Genomic DNA, 19,340 nt, shown 5'->3' with positions numbered 1-19,340 from the left:
TTTCTGTGTCTCTATGTATAAAATAAAGAAGAGGCCGTGAACACCTAGAAGAACATGGAGATTTATTTTCCCTAAACTTAAAAAGAAAAAGAAGCCAGCTGGCGTGGCTTAGTGGTTGAGTGTCGACCTAGGAACCAGGAGGTCACGGTGAGAGTCCTGGTCAGGGCACATGCCCGGTCGAGGGCTGGACCCCCAGTGGGGGGCGTGCAGGAGAAGCAACTAATGATTCTCTCTCATCATTGATGTTTCTCTCCCTCTCCCTTCCTCTCTGAAACCAATAAAAATATATTTTAAAAAGAAAAAGGAAACCCCACGTGTCTCTAAGGTGAGCTAAATCTCCAACACATACAGCAACCGTGCTCTGTCCAACGTGGACGACAGAGGGAGGCTGCGGCCTGTGGACACCGTCCACCCGTGAGTTGAGGACCGGGAGGGCTCATGTCATCGGGACCAAATGTCTGAGAGGAAGGACGAGCAGCCCTGGGGCGGAAACGTTCACCCGGGAGCGTCCCTGCGTGGTCTCCGGACGGGCACACCGGGCGGGGCGTCTGCTAACGGACAGACAAGTCAACCCAGGAAGGAGGGGTCATCCATTCGCACGCACTCGCGCCTCGGTGTTGTCTGGGTCTCCCCACGCCCCTCCGTTCTTTGCGACAAGTAACTACCCTACGGAAATGACTTGTAAGTATATGGTTGCCCCTCGGTTTGTAAGCTTCAGAGCGATCTCTCTTGGAACTTAGGGGTAGAAGAAACTGCCTTTGCTTCCTGTGATCGAATGAGGCCGAGAAGAATAATTCACAGGACAGGGAATATTCTGAAAGGGTTGCATTGAAAAATACATTAAGACCGGAGTTTATATTACTAATCCAATTAGAAAAACGAGGGGAAAGTTTCATTATGGGGCTAATTGAACAGGCGCAACCCAAGGAGGGGCTGCGGAGTAGGAGACGATCCTGCTAATTACTCGGGGAAGGACGGTGGGCTGTGATTTGTGAGGGGCGGACACTTAAATTCGGCGGCGCTGGGACTGGGAGCCGCTAATTGCCGAGGCCCTCGCTCGTCCCGAGGCCCGCGCAGGTGATAGCTTCCTGTTGGTGATAAAAAATGGCTAATCAAGGCATAACGCTCCCCTTCCACGCTGAGGTAATAAAAGTGAATTAGACACGCAGAGCAAAGTGATAAAGAAAGTAGTTAGGGCCCTAGAAAGACTGATTAATAAATGTCACCCTGGTACAGCTCGGCTCTCTCAGAGCGAAACCCTCCACCGAGGAACAAAACGTTCATTTGCACTAACATCCGGGATCCGTTCACACCAGTTGCTGGGCACTGAGATGGGCAGGAGGCCGTGGACACCGCGGTGGTGCCTGGACTGCCGCGCTGGCAGGAAAACCAGGGAACGGGGCCGTCACAGGCCCGAGGCAGAGACCGCCGAGCAAAGCCGAGTGAGAGGGAGTGTGACCATCTGACAGATCCGGACAAAATAAGCCCCAACTGTGATTTTCCAATGCAGCCACGACAGCGGGTCTCTGGGGTTCTTCACGTGACAGCAACGTGCCCCATGCATTCATGGTTGGTCCTTAAAATGCCTTTGGCAATTGGGCAAAGAGAAGGTCTAAGACCAGAACGTGTTAAAAAACAAATGTGTGTTGGGTTTTCTTGAAAAGTCACTGCCAAGCACCGACACGCCTTGCCCGAGGGGTGCCTGCCGCAGCCTGGCTGCTCCGCGTGCACAAGCTTCCCCGTGAAATGTGGGGACAAGGACACGGGAGTGAGGGTCACACCCAGCGAGCTCTGCTCTCCCCAGCCTCTCCCACGCCGTATCCTTCCCGGGGCGTCCGCTGCAATTTCTGGGTGTGACCGTCCTGCACAGGGACTGGCCAAGCATCCGTGCGCATCCCCACGTGGGAAAGCCGGTGGGAAGGGTGTACAGCCCAGACCGCCCCTCCCCCACCCCCCGCCAGGATTTCACGTCCCGAGACCGACCTTGTGTCCTTCGTCCCTGGCCGGGCTCTTCCTCTCCGCGCGCAGCATCAGGGCAGGAGGGCGGGGCGTGCGGACCCGGTCCCTGCTTTTCTCTGCTGGACCAAAACAGTCGTCATTAGCATCCCCTTGGCCACGTCCGTTTGGAGAAAACTAAAGAAGGGCAACATGTGGCCTGGACGGTGGTCTCGTGGCAAGTCCCTCCAATGAGGACCAGCTCCTCTGGTGACCCCATCTGTGCCTGCTCGCAGCCCCACCCCCAACGCTGTCGGCCACACCTCACAACCAGGCCACGTGGGCTACGGGTGGAGGGGACACGGGCTCCCTGACAAGGACAGGAGGATGATGGGGGACCAGGTTTCTTAGGCTTCCACGGCTCGTGGCCACCAATCCTGTCTGCTCATCGCTAACGTGGCCGCTGGCTTCGCCATGGACCAGACAACCCTGCACTTCCAAGAGTAGTTGTTTGGGAAACAGAAGGAGAAATGTCAAAAAACCTGGATTCTGAACATAAAACAATTTAGGTTTCACCTTGTTCTAAAACGTCTACAGAGACCTTAAACTTTTGTGAGTGGGAGAGAGGTGCCATGAGCAACGCCGGGATTAACCACTGTTCATACGAAGAATTAGGAGAGGAGCCCAAACCATCAACCTCCCACCCACCTCACAGCCACAGCCACCGAGGAGCCCTGAGGCGCCTCATGGCCCTGCAGGCCAGGACCCTGTGGAAGCCTCTGTCCAGCCCAGGAAGGTCCAGGGAGGGCCCGGCGGGAGGGATGACATGAAGACAGTGGTATCCCTTTACACACATGTGTTCCTCTGCAAATGCACATGCACACACGGAAGTGGTGGGAAGTGGCCTTGAGGTCCCCTCCAACTCAGGCATCTGCACTTGGAGGACAGAGGTGGGGGGAAGGGCCAAAGAGCCCATCCCACCTGCACCCCATTTTCCTCAAGACACGGCCACTCTAGCCTCCTCTGACCCCCATTCTGGGGAGGAGGTTGCAGGAAGGGACCACGTAGGCTGGACCCCACATGGGGCCCGAGCCTCACGCCTCTGGAGGTGTCTGTACCGGGAACCCTCGTGGCTGCAGGCAGCGCAGGGGGGACAGCCCCGGACCTGGACCGATGTCCGGTCCCCACGGGGCTGCTGCCTCTGGAAAGGCTGAAGCACACAGAGCCGACGGGCCCCCGCGTCTGACACGTGATAGATGGGTGGACAGCAACGTTACGACCACAGCGAGGCTTGCTGCCCACTAGCTGTCACTCTGAAGACCCAGCGGGCTCTCCCCAGCAGCCAGCTGGCGGCTCAGGCTGTTAAGGGGCCCGGAGCTCAGGCTGGTGGCAAACAGACCATGTCCTCACACAGAGACGGCACCGGCCCCAGAATCCTGAGCAGCTGTGGCCACAACCAAGAGGCACGCCTCGGGGCCCGGCCATGCCAAATACCGGTCTGATCACGACTGGCCTTGGGGAAGGCGGACAGGGAAGGCCGCCTGGAAGTCTGGGAGGGGCTGGGGGGAGGGGGAACAGGGTCCACACGGGAAATCTCTACGGAGATCACCTGTCGAGTATGTATTGCCTGCTCACAGGGAGCCAGAACAGCCTGGGGTGTTTGTGGGGAGCAATCAGCTTCTTCCCTCAAAACGCATCAGGACCTGGCAAGGTTGACCCAAGGGCAGGAAAGGAGCCCTTGGGGGCGGGGGTGACAGTGGCAGGACCTTATCCCCTTGAAAAGTGGGGACAGAAAAGCCGGGCTCCTTCTCTGGGGCAAGACGTAGCTTGGCGCTCTCTCGTGGCTCAGCAATTCATCGACCTCGTTCCCGTAAGAGAAGAACGCGGCGGGCTTGCCCGCGTCCAGACTCCACGGCCAGCTCTCCAGCCGTCGCCTCTTGGTCAGGAGTCCAGGTCGAAGGCACCTGCTCTCTGAGAGTCTCAGAAATGAAGACGCAAAGGCACTGGCCATCCCCTGGGGTCAGGCCCCAGATCAAGGGCAGCGTGGACGCGACAGGAGGGGACGGGCCAGGAGTGGTTGTGTGCCCTGGCCACGGCGAAGGAGACCCACGTCGAATAAAGCACTAGGATGTGTTTAAACATTCAAAAAATGGCTTTTTAAAAATGACTGAAATAAAGAACTATGGCAGACAAGTCGAAACGGTCTAACTTGTCAAAAAGATGCCCGGCCGGGGTGGCGCACAGGCTGTCAGTTCGATTCCCAGTCAGAGCACGTGACCAGGTTGCCGCTCCATCCCCAGGGTGGGGTGTGCAGGAGGCAGCCGGTCAGTGATGTTTCTCTCTCATCGCTGATGTTCCTATCTCTCCCTCTCTGAAATCAATCAATATATATATGGCTTTTTTTATTTTTTTAAAAATATATTTTATTGATTTTTTACAGAGAGGAAGGGAGAGGGATAGAGAGTTAGAAACATCGATGAGAGAGAGAGACATCGATCAGCTGCCTCCTGCACACCTCCTACTGGGGAGATGCCCGCAACCAAGGTACATGCCCTTGACCGGAATCGAACCTGGGACCTTTCAGTCCACAGGCTGACGCTCTATCCACTGAGCCAAACCGGTTAGGGCTATATGTTGTTGTTGTTTTTTTTAAAAAAAAAAAGAAAGAAAAGAAAAGAAAAGAAAACAAGACTGAGAAATATATCAGCATCTCCTCATTCGAAGAGTGATTCTGAAATTCAACCTGATTTTAATTCAATAACATTGCCATCTCCGGTCTCAGTTTCCTCATCTATGAAATAGTCTCCTATGTCCCTTCCCGTTCTGGGATTCCAGAAGTCCACGGGACACCGGGAACTGCCTGGCGTACACCCCAAAGCCACACAAGACGAACACGGCGGCCTCGGAGGGCCGTCGAGAACCCGCTTCCTCTAGATCCTGCTGGGGAAGGGGGCTCATTCCCAACTCAAGGACACGGAGTAGCCCAAGGAGTAGGCAGGAGAGAGGATTCACTGTTCCTGTTCTGAAAAGCTAAGCGACCTCTGACGGACTGTCCCATTGGAACCAACCTTCTCCGAAGAATTTGTGGGAAGCCTCCCCTTAGACCAAGAGGATCCCCGGCCCACACATGCCCTGGAGGTGCCGTAGCTCGGAGGGGGCAGTGGGATGAGGAGTTCCTGGTTGTCGCAGACCACTGGCCCTTCCGGGAAGGGTTTACGAAGAAAATCCACGACGACATCTGTGCACCTGGCCTCAGCCCGCAGCCAATGGAAGGCCCCCTGGGACGAGCTCGGCAAACAGGTCATTGTCGGGGACCCGTGCTGGGGGCAGATGACTCTCGGTGACCTCCATCCTTGGAGAGCCCGGGTGGGATGTAGGGGAGGCAGGGGACAAGCCTGGAGCCACTGGGGCCCATTTCCTGTCGGCCACAATCCAGGGGCTCCATTTCTGTGTGTAGATGTTCTCACCTCCAAGAACACATAACAAACCACCCACCTACAGAGACGCCGTAAGGCAGTGGTTCTCAGCCTTCTGGCCCTTTAAATACAGTTCCTCATGTTGTGACCCAACCATAAAATTATTTTCGTTGCTACTTCATCACTGTCATGTTGCTACTGTTATGAATCGTCATGTAAATATCTGATCTGCAGGATGGTCTTAGGCGACCCCTGAGAAAGGGTCGTTCGACCGCCAAAGGGGTTGGGACCCACAGGTTGAGAACCCCTGCCGTAAGGAGAAGAATGGGCGGCATTTTAGTCCGGCGTCTGCCCGTAAGCGCCACCTGAAAATCATTTCTGCAGCCAGCAGGGCAACCTCCTCGCTCACACAAAAGGAAAATAGACGAGGTGCGCTGTGTTCCAGGTGACAAGCGAGCCTCCAGGGAGGGCTACGATTATTTGTCCATTTAAGCAGCACTGGGCTCCTTTGAGAATCATGATAATAAGGGAAAAATGCAATTTATGTTGGAGATAATAGAGATGACACACTCAGGCCCACTGTCTGCGGCTCTCAATGAGGCTTGAAGAATGCATTGATTTTCAGAGCCTGCCTGCTCCGCAAGAGCGGAAACACGGAGGGGACGGGGTCCTGGGGAAAGCGGCCGGAGCCCGGCCTTCACGCTGCCCAAGGGGGAAATCGCACAAGCTGCTGGCCCAGGTGCCAACGGAGGCGGAGAGACACAGCCAGCCCCAGAGAAGCCTGGGGGGGCCCGAGGGCTGGGATTGACGGGGTGCTGGGGGGGCCTGGCTGCAGCTCAGTGAGGGGAGCCCAGCAGAGAGCCCAGGCCCCCTGTCCTTGGACATGGTCACTGTCCAGTCCAGCTGGGAGCCCGGCTAGGGGGCTGAGAGGAGGGGTCCTGGGGTTCCGGGGGCACACACCGGGCCCTGCAGCCGGCTGTGATGGAAGCAGGCACCAGGGGCTCAGGGACCCTCCATCTGCACCCGCCTCCCGCACACGCGCACAAAGACAAGACCATTATTATGATGATGGGTTTGTAGCGATTACAGGCGATAGATAGATAAATGGGTTCCTCTAAATCCACTGTTTAGTTAGAACGGAAAAGAAGCTGACGCATGTATGCAAAACACAAACAAGCAAAATGTCAGCATTGCGACTTTTCTAAAGGTGACATAAAAAATAAGTCGTCTGTTATAGTAAACACCTCTGCATACCAGGCTGCCTCGAGACGGGGACGGAAACTGCCCCAAAGTGTATGGTTCCCTGATCGGGCGTCCGCCTCCCTCCTCTGCCACCAACGGCACGTTCTCGTCTCCTGCTCTGCGGGCACGAACCCCTCCCGGGCGTGCAGGGGGCGGGCGAGTGCTGTGCCTGGTCTGCTGAGGCCACAGAGGTGGCAGCCCCGCAGCAGGGACAGAGTTCCGGGGGACGCCAGCCTGCACGCGCCCTGTCCCCGCGGGAGTCTGACCGTGCTCTCCCACTGCCGCTTCGCTGGATCTTGAACGAGGTCTGTCTCCACTATTTTTCCTTCTAGCAATCGACCTGGTCGCTGCCTGTTACCTCCCAGCCTCTTCAGTGAGACAGTTATGAAGTCTCACCCCAGGCTTTTCATCTCCCCGAGCTCTCCTCGGAGCTTTAACAAACCGCTGCCTCCACAGGGGCCTAGAGCTGTTGGAGTGGAAACAGCAAAGCTCAAGGCCCCAAGGCCCCTGCCCCAGCGGGTGCAGACCCCGGCGGGTGCAGACCCTGGCGGGCGCAGACCCCGGCGGGCGCAGACCCCAGTGGGTGCAGACCCCAGCAGGTGCAGACCCGGAGGGTGCAGACCCTGGTGGGCGCACGGACACGAATCTGCCTTGGGCCCCGAGAACTCTGCCTCAGAGCCCAGGGGTCTCCGGGGGGCGCGGCCACCTGTCTTACTTGAGCAGGATTATGGATGCAAAGCAAGACCGCGGCATGAATGACCTCTCAGCAGCTCTGAGGAATGAGCGAGCCGATGGCGAGAGGCCTCGGAGTGCTGCTGGGGAAGGCTGACGCAGGCCTGTCGCTGAGCGGCCCTTGTCCCCACCACCTGGGCGTGGACAGTGTGATCGCGAGCATCACAGCTGGTCCCCGGGCTGGAGAGAGCCGTCATGGCTGCGCGTGCGCCCCGGCCTTCCTCCAGAGGCGGCTCCTCAGCCTCTCGGCCCAGGACCCCTGCTCTCGGGGTGCGAGCCTGCACTTGGAGACTGGCCTGGAGACCTTCACCCTCAGGAGCCTGCAGTCTCCACAGCCCCTGTCACCTGGTCACACTGTGGGGCCCTGGGAGGCCTCCCGCCCCGCCTCGGTTCCCCAGGTCCTCGGACCCACCCTGAGCCCGGCCTCCTCGGTGTCTGTGCTCCGGGTCGACCACCGCGTCCACCCGGCTGGCTGTCCCTCGGGCTGAACAGAACCAGCCCCCAGGAACTGTTTCCTGAGGAGCAGGCGCCTCCCCAGAGCCCGCTAACCTCTCCCTGACTCAAGTGCTCAGCGACTCAGGTACGGGGACATGCTCTGCTATGTCATCACCAAGGGGCTCCTGGCTCCCTCTTGTGCAGATGTCAGCCCAGCTGTGCAGCCTCCGCTGACCAGAGTCAATGTCACAGCGTGGGGGTTCTGGGGGACACCTGTGAACACCCCCCGCCCTCCACTCAGGGGGAAGAAGCGAGTCTGTGCTGAAGGGCAGGGGCGAGCAGACCACTGTCAGAGCCAGGCGGCTGCGGCACTGGCCACCTGGGCAGGAGCTGCGGCTGCAGTGACCGTGGTAGAGAACCTGCCTGGTCCCTTTTCCGGGGTCACGGTGAGAAGCCAAGCCATGCTCAGAGGTGGGGCTGGCCTGCGTTTTAAATACCAAAACGTCAAAAGTTGTAACATTTAAGTAGGTGTTCAAACCTTTCTTTCCATTTGAAAGTGCACTAAACAGAGGTCCAAAGAATGTGCCCCGCAGAGCACCCTCCCCCGCGGCCCCTGCGGTCACCTGGGCCCCTCCAGCCTCTATGGCAGCCGGTGTGGCCGAGCCGGCCCAGCCTTGTGACCCTGGGAAGTTCAGGCGGAGTCCCACCCTCCAACAAAACCACCTTCAAACCCAAGTTGTTAAGCAAGGATCACAGATTTTTTATTTTGATTTTGCGGTTTAATGAAGATTTTGCTAATCTATACTTTATACTCTATAATCATCTATAATCTATAATCTATAACAAGTGAGTAGAGCCTTGAACAACACTTCACCATGTTATGCTAGGAACAGCCGCGGGCAGCCTACAGCTCTTTCACGGCACTAATTGTGGAGGCCCCCTGTGTGGTCGGGGCGCAGACACCCTGAGTTCCCCGGCAGCCACTCTGGTCCTACCGCAGAGAGGTGTCGCCTCTTGCCTGGCAACATCAGTCCTTCTCAAAGACAAGGGGTTATAACTGTCACTTCATCTTTTGGCCAAAAATATGTGCCCTGCTCTCAGCTCGGCCTGTGAGCTGTGTCCGGCCAGGGGCACCCAGGTGAGGCCCTCTGCAGCTGGGCAGGTGACTCATACCCATGATGACAGAGACTCTGATACAGTGACATTAAAGGGAGACCCCAAAGATGGGAAGGGATTGGGACCAGCGGGTAGGGGTGTCATATGGCGATGAGGAGTTGTAAGTGCCAAGTTCCAGAGCGGAGTCATCTGTGACCCAACTCTGACCCCCAGGTGCCTGGGCCAGTGAGGGAAGATGGGACCAGCAGGGGAGCCCAGGTCAGGTCGGGCCCAGTTAGAACCGTCACCCCTCTTCCCTACCCCACCTCCCCACCCCCCATTTGTACATTGCAAGGAGAAGTGGAAGCTGAAAAATTGTAAGGACAACGAAATATGAAATTTAGCTGTAAATAATGTCATCCATAATATATGTAGCATATTATGCAGTGTCTTTACATACAGTCAAAACGACTGCATCTTATTTTCACACTGAAGACGGTTTTCAAGGCCGCTTTCTGCTGTTACTATTCTTTCAGGGAAGAAAGGGACTCAGGGGGGCTGTGCTATTCTTAGGCACACACATTGTGATGACGCTAAAATTAAGTGCTGTGGCCTCAGATATCGCACTTAATACCTTAGCTACCTCAGCGTGAGTAGTCACAGCTTCAGATTTCAACCCTTCTCCAAGTACCTTTTTATATAACCTTCACTGATACATGGACGAGAAACGCACGATTACATATATTCTGTTCTAAATGACATTATCCAATTTTATCAGAAGAGGAACATTTCTGTAAAAGAAAAAAGGGGGATTCAATATTAAAGCCACTGTCGTGTAAAAGTGAGGTTTGTGAGGGCTGAATTCTGGAAGAGGGGTCGCGACCATGGAGGGTGGCCTGTTATGAGCGATGCCTTGAAGGGGAGCCTCACCGCTCGGCCTCTGGGTCCGGCGCATTCCCAGGACAGGGAACGTCAGGGCTCCGGCGCCCGCTTGCTCACACATACGCTGCCCGCCGTGGAACTGGGCCAGCACCCCGCAGTCTGGAGGCTCTACGCTGTCCCTGGTCCGAGTGCTGGAGACCGACTCTCCAGTTCTCTGGACGGGCTGGGACCTCCCTCACCGTGGAGGCACGGCCTGGGAGAAGGGAGCTGTTGTGGGGTTCGGTCAGAGACCTGGCCTGGGAGGGCCAGGCATCAGGGAGGGGGAGACAGTCCCCACCTCTCCCTCAGGAACCAGATGAGTGCCGAGCTCAGCACAGAGGCGAGGTTGGGAGTCAGGCCTGGGAATCCACCCAGCTCTGCCGCACACTACCTGGAAGCAAGGGAGCAATCGCTTACCCTCTGAGTTTCCATTTTCCCAACAGAATGAGAGAAATATGGCACCTTGGGCTGCCATCACAAAATGCCATGGAACAGGCGGCTTAAACAACGGGTATCTAGCCCTCACAGCTCAAGGTGTTGGCACTGTGGGATTCTGTGAGAGCTCCATTTCTGGGGTGCAGACACCAGCTTCTCCCTGTGCCTTCACATGGCAGAGGGGGAGAGCTCTCAGATGTCTCCTCTTAGGACACTAATCCCATCACAGGGGCCCCACCCTCATGACCTCATCTAACCCTAATCACCTCCCAAAGGCCCCACCTCCAAGGATCACCCCACTGGGAACTCGAGGGGTAGGGAACAAACATTCAGTCCACTGCCACAGGGGAGATTCGGCTGCGGACAGACAGTGCCGCACACAGTGTCTGCCGTGGGGGTGCTCATGGGACAGGATTCCAGCAGTTACTGGGGCACAAACATCCTCAACCAGCCTCACCCACTACGCAGGGTGAGCCTGTGGTTGAGCAAGCGGAGAGGCCCAGCCCAGAAGGAGACCCTCCTCCCCGAGTGTGCAAACGCAGCCCCCCAGGGCCAACTCTCTTTCTGTCCAGCACGGCCCGCTCATCCAGCTGGGTCTTCTGAAGAGCTGCGGTTGCATTTATTCTTTCCTGACAATTTCATGGGGAACACTGGGCAGTTTCCTTCAAATACTTTGGGAAAGACCATCCATTGCTCCCACGGCTTCGTTGCTCATCAATCCTTCGGACGCAGCAGTGCATCGAATCGCATCTGTACACGCGTGTGTGTCTGTTTCCTGTTTTACATCAAACCGCCCTACTGAATATTCTAGACCAGCGGTTCTCAACCTGTGGGTGGCGACCCCTTTGGCGGTCGAATGACCCTTCCACAGGGGTCGCCTAAGACCATCCTGCATATCAGATATTTACATGACGATTCATAACAGCAGCAACATTACAGTTATGCAGTAGCAACGAAAATAATTTTATGGTTGGGTCACAACATGAGGAACTGTATTTAAAGGGCCAGAAGCTTGAGAACCACTGGTCTAGACCCTTCACAGGTCCCCGAGTCTCCCGTGTGAGTGCACACGCCTCTTACAAAATGCGCCTGCATTGTCACTGCACGGAAGAGAGGAAAGCACCCATTAAGGGTATGTCGGCGTCAAGTCTGAGGGCCGCTGGGAGCCTCGCTCAGTGTCTTTGGGCCTGGCACCAGGAGGGCCTCAGGGGGTGTCTCATTCAAGAGGAATAAACATTTATTTTAAAATAGATATGAATCACGATTAGTGATCAATGGGTCCTAACCTAACCCATTCGCATGACTGACGCGTCTGCCCGACGCACAGAGGTGCACGCTGGCCCACAGTGCCTTTGAGGCCTCCCCACCGCCCAACACAGGCGGCCGCTGTTCCCCAAGGGCCCGGGCAGAGCGGCCCTGCCTCCGCAGGCTGATCCGCATAGGAATGCAGACCTCACCTGGCTGGCTTACTTCCACATTTCCTGCCACGGAACTGATGGTGCAGGGCTCGTCTCTCGGACTTTTTCTTCTTTTTTTTAAGCAGCTTCTTTCAGTTATTTTTTTTTATCTCCAAAAGGGAAGTTATTCCAGTCATTTGATACAAATGGCTTTAATTAGCTCAAGGCAAACATAACCTTGAACAAACACAGGCTTGGGATGGCGGCTCTGCGTGCTGGGAGGAAGAGCGGTGTGTGCGCTCCCAGGGCCTGGATGTGTCGCATGGCATCGAGGAAGCCACCCCTCACCTAGCAGAGCAACCCCTCTGTGAGGCGAGGAGACGCTGGCCCGTTGTGCACACAAATGCGGATTTTCATGGCAAGGGCAGGTGCCTCTTGTTGAAGGCTGGGGAGGAGGAGACCCGATGCACCTGAGTTCTATTTGCTCTGCTCACTCTACCCAGGGTGGGGGCGTGTGCAGGCTGAAAGCACACTAGGAATTTTCCAAGGAACCTGCATTTTTCATGACTACTTCCTTTAAAGGGCATTAAAAATTTAAAAGCCAAGCCTACACTCATCAAAAAGCATCTGGTAAAAAGAGACCCTTTACTTCGGAAATAACTCAAATGAAGGTTCTTGTCTGAGATTGTCCTTCCCCCAGTTCCATCAGGCCGGTGACCACGTGGGTCAACTAGAGTCTGAACTTCCGGTGCCTAAGCCAGCACTTCCACTGTGCACCGACCTTGGACCCCCGTGCCCTTCAGTGGCACCTCACCCTCTGCAGGTCAGAGTCTCACCCCTTCCTTCCCCGTCGATATCTAGTGCCCAGGATTCTCCACTGCCGGGACCCCCTCCCCAGAGCAAGCCCGGGGTGCAGCTTTAGCACTTGCTCCGTCTGGAGCAATGGTTCTCAACCTGTGGGTCACGAACAATGAAAATACATCCTGCATATCAGATATTTACATGACGATTCATAACAGTAGCAAAATTAGTTATGAAGTAGCAACGAAAATAATTTTATGGTTGGGGGTCACCACCACATGAGGAACTGTATTAAAGGGTCGCGGCATTAGGAAGGTTGAGAACCACTGGCTGGAGTAACTTTCCCACTGCTCTCCCAAACTGAGCTGGGACCCCTGCTCTCTGGGGCGCTGTCCATGGCTCTCCACGCTGTCCTTGTTCTGCCCTCCACTCTGTCTGCTCCTCCTTGCTGCAAGGATTGCCCTACATTCCTGGCTGACACATCTCTCCTCCTTGGAAGATAAACTCCTGAAAGGCAGGAACCGAGTCTTCAGCATTTTGTCTGCCGTGCGCCTACCCGGCCATGGTGCTCAGTGGGGACCACTGACCCCTTGGGCTGTAGTCACTTCCCCACCTGGATGACAGTCCTCTCTGCACCTGGCTGGGCTGAGCTGTGGGCTTTTCCAACCCCCCACCTCCACACTGGACATTTCTAGTTCCCAGTATCTGCCTCTCTGACTGCCCACAGTCCCTCCCGCCTGGAAGCAGGCCAGCGCCCCGCCCTCTGCAAGCCCGCCCCCAGCACTACGGAATGCGGACCTCACTGTCGGCCTGTGCTCCACAACGCGTTATGCATATTTCCACTCCAGCACGACACATCTAATGACTCATTATGTGTCTGCGAGCTCCCTCAGAGCAGACACCACGCTTCTCATCTTTAAATCTGCTCTAAACCAACTGTGTGATTGACACAAAATAGATGCTTAATAAATGTTGGATGACTGGCTAAATGTGCACATCAATGAATGATCAGCCGCCCCCTGGAAGACATCGCAGGCCTGTCAATCGGCCCCTCCCACGTGCAGAGCCATCAAACCACAGAGAACCAAATGGCAAATAAACAAGACACAGGACACACGCTCGGCAAGAGCTGCGGCCTCGGTGGGGTTCCCATTCCAGAGCCAGGCCCTCCTTGGCTGGGAGCCAGCCCACCTCAGTACAATCTGTCGCCAGAGGCTCTGCAGGGATGTCGATCTAGAAAGTTCCAGGAAGAAAAAGAAAATCCGATCTTCCTACGGAAGGATGAGGACAGCTGAGCACTGAACGTGGTCGCTTGTCCTTGAAGACACTCGTCTTTGGGCATCTGGTTGGGCATCTGGTTGGACAGGTGGAAGGGCTGCGGCATGAAAGGTTCTAGATCCCACCTGGGACTCTGCCCTGGGCACTGCACTCACCTGGGCACTGCACGCACCTCACCTTCTGTTCTGCTCCTTGGTTGGTTTTCGCTTTTCTCAGCAGCCTCCCAGGGATAAAGCGAGGTGTCTGCTTACCCCACAGACGGCTGTTGGACTAATGAGGTACTGAGACTAACACAGGGTGGGGGAGCTTTGCCGAGTTGGAAGCTGGGGATGAGACCTCATCCGAGGGTGCACCCACTTACCATCTGACCCCTACCACACACTGCCACCCCGTGGCCAGCTGCCCTTTACCCCCGAGGGTCCTCCCTTTCCTGCCCACAGGAAGGATAAGAGAGGCACAGGCCAAAAGCCAAATAGAGAACAGAGGCTCAAGATACCAAAGACAGTGGCCTCAGTGATGGCAAGGGTCATAGGTCAAGTTCACTATCACTCCACCCCCACCAAGCTCCTGGTGCAGGAGGGTCTGATGAAGAAAAGAGTGATGAGTGAGGAGCAGCTACTTGCTAGGCCTACATGACCTCGGGCTACGTCCAAACGAATCCTGCCCTGTGCTGGACTCTCCCTTGTCCAGGGCTCCACGAGGCAGACCCAAGAGGCCTCCGAGAGCACTCCCCCTGGCACTCGCTCTGCCGGCGTTCGACCCCATGGCCTCACGCAGGACGGAGCCGCTCTGCCCTGAACTGATGGGAACCGAAGGCTGAGAGCATCTGCCTTGGTGAGCAGTGCTGTCTGCTGTGCCCGCTTAGGTCTTGAGCTTCCCAGCTTCCGGTCAGCTCCCTGCTCTGTCCCTCAAACACAAAACTGCCCTACGTGGCGAGGTTTGGGCCACTGGTCCTCAGGCGGAGCTGTCTGGCAGGCCCTACAGCTGCCCCTGCAGAGCACTGTGCCCGGGGGACTCGGGGGGACAGGGGAGAAGAGGAAGAATGCCACCAGGTGCTCCACGCGGCCTCCCTCCAGGTCCCCGCCGTCACCGCACCTGCCCCGGTCACCGCCCGCCTGATGGCAGGCCCCTGTGGAAGGGAGTTACACGATGCTCCGCACCTCGGATGCTCTCGCTGTCCTGAAAGGCGGCCTCTCCTCCCCTCTGACCCCAGCACACACCCAGCAGGAGCCAGGCAGACACCGACATCGCCAGCCTCGGGCGGGGACAGTGCCGGGAGCACAGGACTTCTGACAAGAAGATGCAGGGCGTGGCCGTCCGGAAGGCTCATCGGTGGCCTTAGGTAAGAGCTCTGAACGCTTGTGGAGTTCCCCGGCTGTTTCCGATGCAAGCCGTGGTATCGGTGGGCACGTTTCTGAGTTGAAATAGTGGGACTCCAAGCCCCTCTGACAGGAGGGGACATCGTGGAAACGAGGGGGCCTGGCCCACTTCACGCAGAGCAACTGGGAAACGGGTTCCGAAGTTTCACAAGGAAACAGGTTTCCTGCCGCCTGCACAGCCGCTTCGCCCACTCGGAAACACAGGCCGCGGCGGAGACAAATGAGCTTGCGAACCAAACAGCAAAGACAGGCACAGACAGTTTCCCTCCACGCAGCCGGCATCTAATTAGCACCGCGGAAACAAAGCCCCATCTCTCTGTTCCGGTGACTTCTGCGCTCCATAATGCGCACGGAATTTACATCGATTCAGGACAATCATCGCAGAAAACTCCAGAGATGCTTCACACACGTCCCAATGGTTTTGGCTCTGGATGTTCTGCATGTGCGAGTGACACACACACGGGGCGTGGCTCTGTGCGTGTCCTTTCCAATCAATGTAAATTTCAGCAGGTGATGCATCCACGGTTAATTATTCAAATTTCAAAAAAAATGTAAACGCGCGAACCGTCTGCCTGCACTCCTCAATCCAGACACGCATCTCTCCTTAGAATGAATGAATGTTCCCACGCTCCCAGGTGAGCTGCCTTCGATAATCATGCATTCGCAGACAAAGGTGAGTACACATGCTTTCTATTTTTTTCTGTACACAAACATAGCTTCATAAATACTTGCTTTGTACCTTTTTTTTTTTTAATTCTCACTCGGGGATATTTTTCCATTGATTTTTAGGGAGAGTGGGAGAGAGAGGGAAAGACAGAAAGAAATATCGATGTGAGAGAAACACATTGATTGGTTGCCTCCTGCACGAGCCCCGACCAGGGCCTAGGCCATGGAGGAGTCTGCAGCTAAGGTACATGCTCTGGAGCGGAACTGAACCCAGGACCTTTCCGTCTACGAGCCGACGCTCTATCCACTGAGCCAAACCAGCTAGGGCGCACCTTTTTCCGAAATCTAGTGATATATCTTTGGGAGCCAGGTTAGTAAAGCATGCTTCATCCTTTTTAACAATATCCATCGCAGGGCGGCCAGCATCTGCACCGACCCCATGGGTGGACACAGAGATCGTTTTAGCCATTTCCTGTTATAGTTCTTGTGGCCATGAGCAGCCTGGGGGTCCACGTGAGGGTGAATCCCACCGGGGAGCGGCGGGGTTGGAGGCTGCACAGCTGGGTGCCTCCATTCAGCAAATGTTTATTAGAACCTACTATGTGCCAGGCACTATTCCTGGCCGGGGGTGGCGCTGGTGTGGGGAGGATGAGGAAACCAAGGAGGTGACATCGGGCCCCGTGGAACTTCCGATGGCGACAGGCATCAGTATGACGGCCTCCGACCTCCTCCCCCGTGTTGAAGAGACCTCTTTGCTGTCTCCCCTCCTCCGGGACTTTCATTCCTGGCTCCGCCCGCGTCCCTCCCGGGGGGCTGTCTCCGCCTGGCAGGTGCGCAGGCTCTCTGGGCTGGGACAGACCGGCAAAGCGCTGCTGTCCTTCTGACCTGCGTGGTGATCATGGCTTCGTGGCCAGGCTTTTATTTGTAAGGGGCAAACTGACTGCTCCGTTCTTTGGGGGCTTCTGGGTTTGTGTTGTGTCAGATAAAAGCCGCCTCGCTGCAAAGCACCTCACAATCCTGCCTCGATTGGCTCTAGAAGTTCCAGGGTGTAGTTTCCGCATGTCCATCCGGACCCTGTCCCGGCGAAGGTGCGTGGTACGGATACACCTTCACGTTGCTCCGCCCGGCGGCTTCCCTGCTTCCTCCACTCTGTTGCCCCACGAACCCCTTCACCCAATGTGAAGGGCCTGCCTCATCGCCAGGGGTGCCCGTGGGTCTGAGTCTGTTCCTGGACCTGACACGCACAGTCACATACTCTCACGAAGACTAAACAGCAGCCTGAGCCTGTGGCTCAGTAGTTAGATCGTCGGCCTGTGGACTAAAGGGTCACAGGTTGGATCCCCGGCCCTGGGCGGGACTCACGCAGGAGTCAACCAGTCGATGTGTCTCTGTCAATGTTTCCCTCTGTCTCTCCCCTCCTTTCCACTCTCTCTAAAAATCAATGGGGAAATATCCTCACGTGAGGATTCACAACTAAACAGAAAACAGTCATAGACGGAAACACTGAAATATTTGAATGTAAGACCGTTACTTGGTCTTTTATACCAAGAAGAAGTTGGGGTCAGTCTCCCCCACTCCTTGCTCACTGTATCGGTGGGAGGAGAAGAGATCCCCAGCCCAGGTTGGAAACATCGTGGCCTCTAAGCCCAGGGTCACATCCATGGGCTGAGGGCTCAGCCAGTCTTTGTCGGGATCCGGTTCGGGACCTGGGCCTCTGCCCCTTCGCTCTTCCTGGGGCCCCTCTGAGAGCCCCACTGAGTCACGTCAAATGGCTCCTTCCCTAACCGGGCCCATCCTCTCGGTCCAATCTCATCACACCTGGTTTTATTGCCTTTTGTGCCTGATAAGTGGCTCCCATAAAAAGAGAACGAAAATGTACATCTTAGCACTTTCGCCTCCGTCCCAGCAGACCCCTTCGGTGGAAGGCTGCAGAATTAAGAAGGGAGGTCGCGCGGCATAAATTAGACGCATCCCGGCTCCTGGCTGCAGCACCGACTTCTGAAATGTGAAGCCATGAAACCTAAACAGGGTTTCAATTTCTTCTGATGTCAAAAAACGGCAATAAAATCAAAAAGTGAGAGGGAAGGGGGGAGGAGCGGGACTCTGAGGCGGCCTCCCCCGGGAACCGCGGTAGGTGTGAATTCGTCCCCCGCGACTTCCCGCAGAGCCGCCTCCTGCAGCCTGTCCCTCACCCTGACACTCGCCCAGGCTGAGCTGTTATTTGGGGGGAAATGACAACTTCCTACAAAACAGCTCCAGCTGCAGGGCCCGCTTTCTGAGGCCTCGCTCTGCAGACCACGCCCGGATGGGAGCCCAGGAGGCCCCCCCCCCCCCCGGAGGAGTGCTGCTCCCCCAGGGCCACCTCACTGAGGGCATCATCCTGTGGGCCCAGCATGGCGGAGACCTGACTGTTTCTGTCCTGCACGAGTCGGCCAGAGGCAGCGGGAGCCCCGGACAGAGTCCAGGACACGGTTGATGACCAGGGCTGAGGCGACCTCCCGCCCCACCCGCCCCTCCTGCCCAGCCATCCTCCTTCCACGGCGACCACAGAAGAGCACTCCATGATCACTACATGTTATCACTGTTTAAACGCCCATTAAAATAAATTATAACATAACCATTCATAACTGGTTAAATGTAAGCATTTAAATCAGTTGAAGCTGGGAGAAGACTTTATGTTCTAACATTAATTGTCAAAGATAAATGCTTTCTAAATATTATTGTCTCACACACCAGGATCTTAACGGTGAGATAACCAAAATCGCCAGATTACAGATACATTTCACACCTACAGCTGCAGCATTCACGGGTCAGACTGGGCCTGGAGCCACCGGGACCTCACTGGGCTGGTCAGACCAACAAAGGTGAGGATTTAAAATCTAGAGGATACTTTTCTGAGTTTTCAAAATGTATGCTTGGCTAAGCAAGGAACGACAGTGAGATAAGGGCCACCTGGAGGAACTAGAAGGCCCACCCCGAAATTCAGGGTAGCTCTGTAGATCTCCAAACATCTCCATAGTCATTCATATCCTTCCTTCCCCTCTCTCTCTCTCTCTCTCTCTCTCTCTCTCTCTCTCTCTCTCTCTCTCTCCCTCCCTCTCTCTTCCCGAAGAAATAGGAGTTGTCACTGTGCCCATCCTGCAGATGAGGAGACTGTGGCCGAGGTCTCTCTCGAGGTCCCCAGCTTTGCAGGGAGTGTCAGCTCAGCCTCCAGGGTGCCCGAGCAGAGCCCAGAACCCGCCCCCCTTCTTGCTTTAGTCGCTGCTGTGACCAGAGCCACCTCTGACACAGGCTCCCTGCACAGCCCCCTCCATGGAGAGACAGCCAAACGGCCGTGCTGGTGGGCAAACAGGAGAAAGGGCCACCTGGGCAGCAATGGACACTGTGGCCTCCAGGCTGCTCAGCGATGCTCTGCCAAGTCACTGAAATCTCCGGAAGGTAAACTAAGGACCCTGAAGAACGCACTTCAGCTCTCAGAGTGTCACAGGGTCACATTACGTCACAGGACTACGTTACATGTCACCAGGAGCCTGTCAGGTCTGTCCTGGGGTGCCCTGGGCTTCTACCCCTCCTAGGGGCCCCTCCCCCTTATCATTCCTCTTCCCTGC

General features: G+C 56.0%; 1 protein-coding gene across 1 annotated transcript in view; it reads right to left on the bottom strand.

The window, feature by feature from the left end:
- The window catches only part of TCERG1L (transcription elongation regulator 1 like), a gene marked incomplete at its 3' end in the record, with an annotated part of 96,096 nt that overhangs the window by 26,432 nt on the left and 50,324 nt on the right, over positions 1 to 19,340 (bottom strand). The window contains exon 5 of the mRNA XM_081104939.1: positions 1,984 to 2,075. Coding sequence (XP_080961065.1) covers positions 1,984 to 2,075 — 92 coding nt within the window. The remainder of the gene's footprint in view (positions 1 to 1,983; positions 2,076 to 19,340) is intronic.

Source organism: Myotis nattereri (assembly GCF_964212035.1).
Source record: "Myotis nattereri genome assembly, chromosome: 13".
Classification (NCBI taxonomy): Eukaryota; Metazoa; Chordata; class Mammalia; order Chiroptera; family Vespertilionidae; genus Myotis; species Myotis nattereri.
This window is presented reverse-complemented; position numbering and strand designations above follow the sequence as displayed.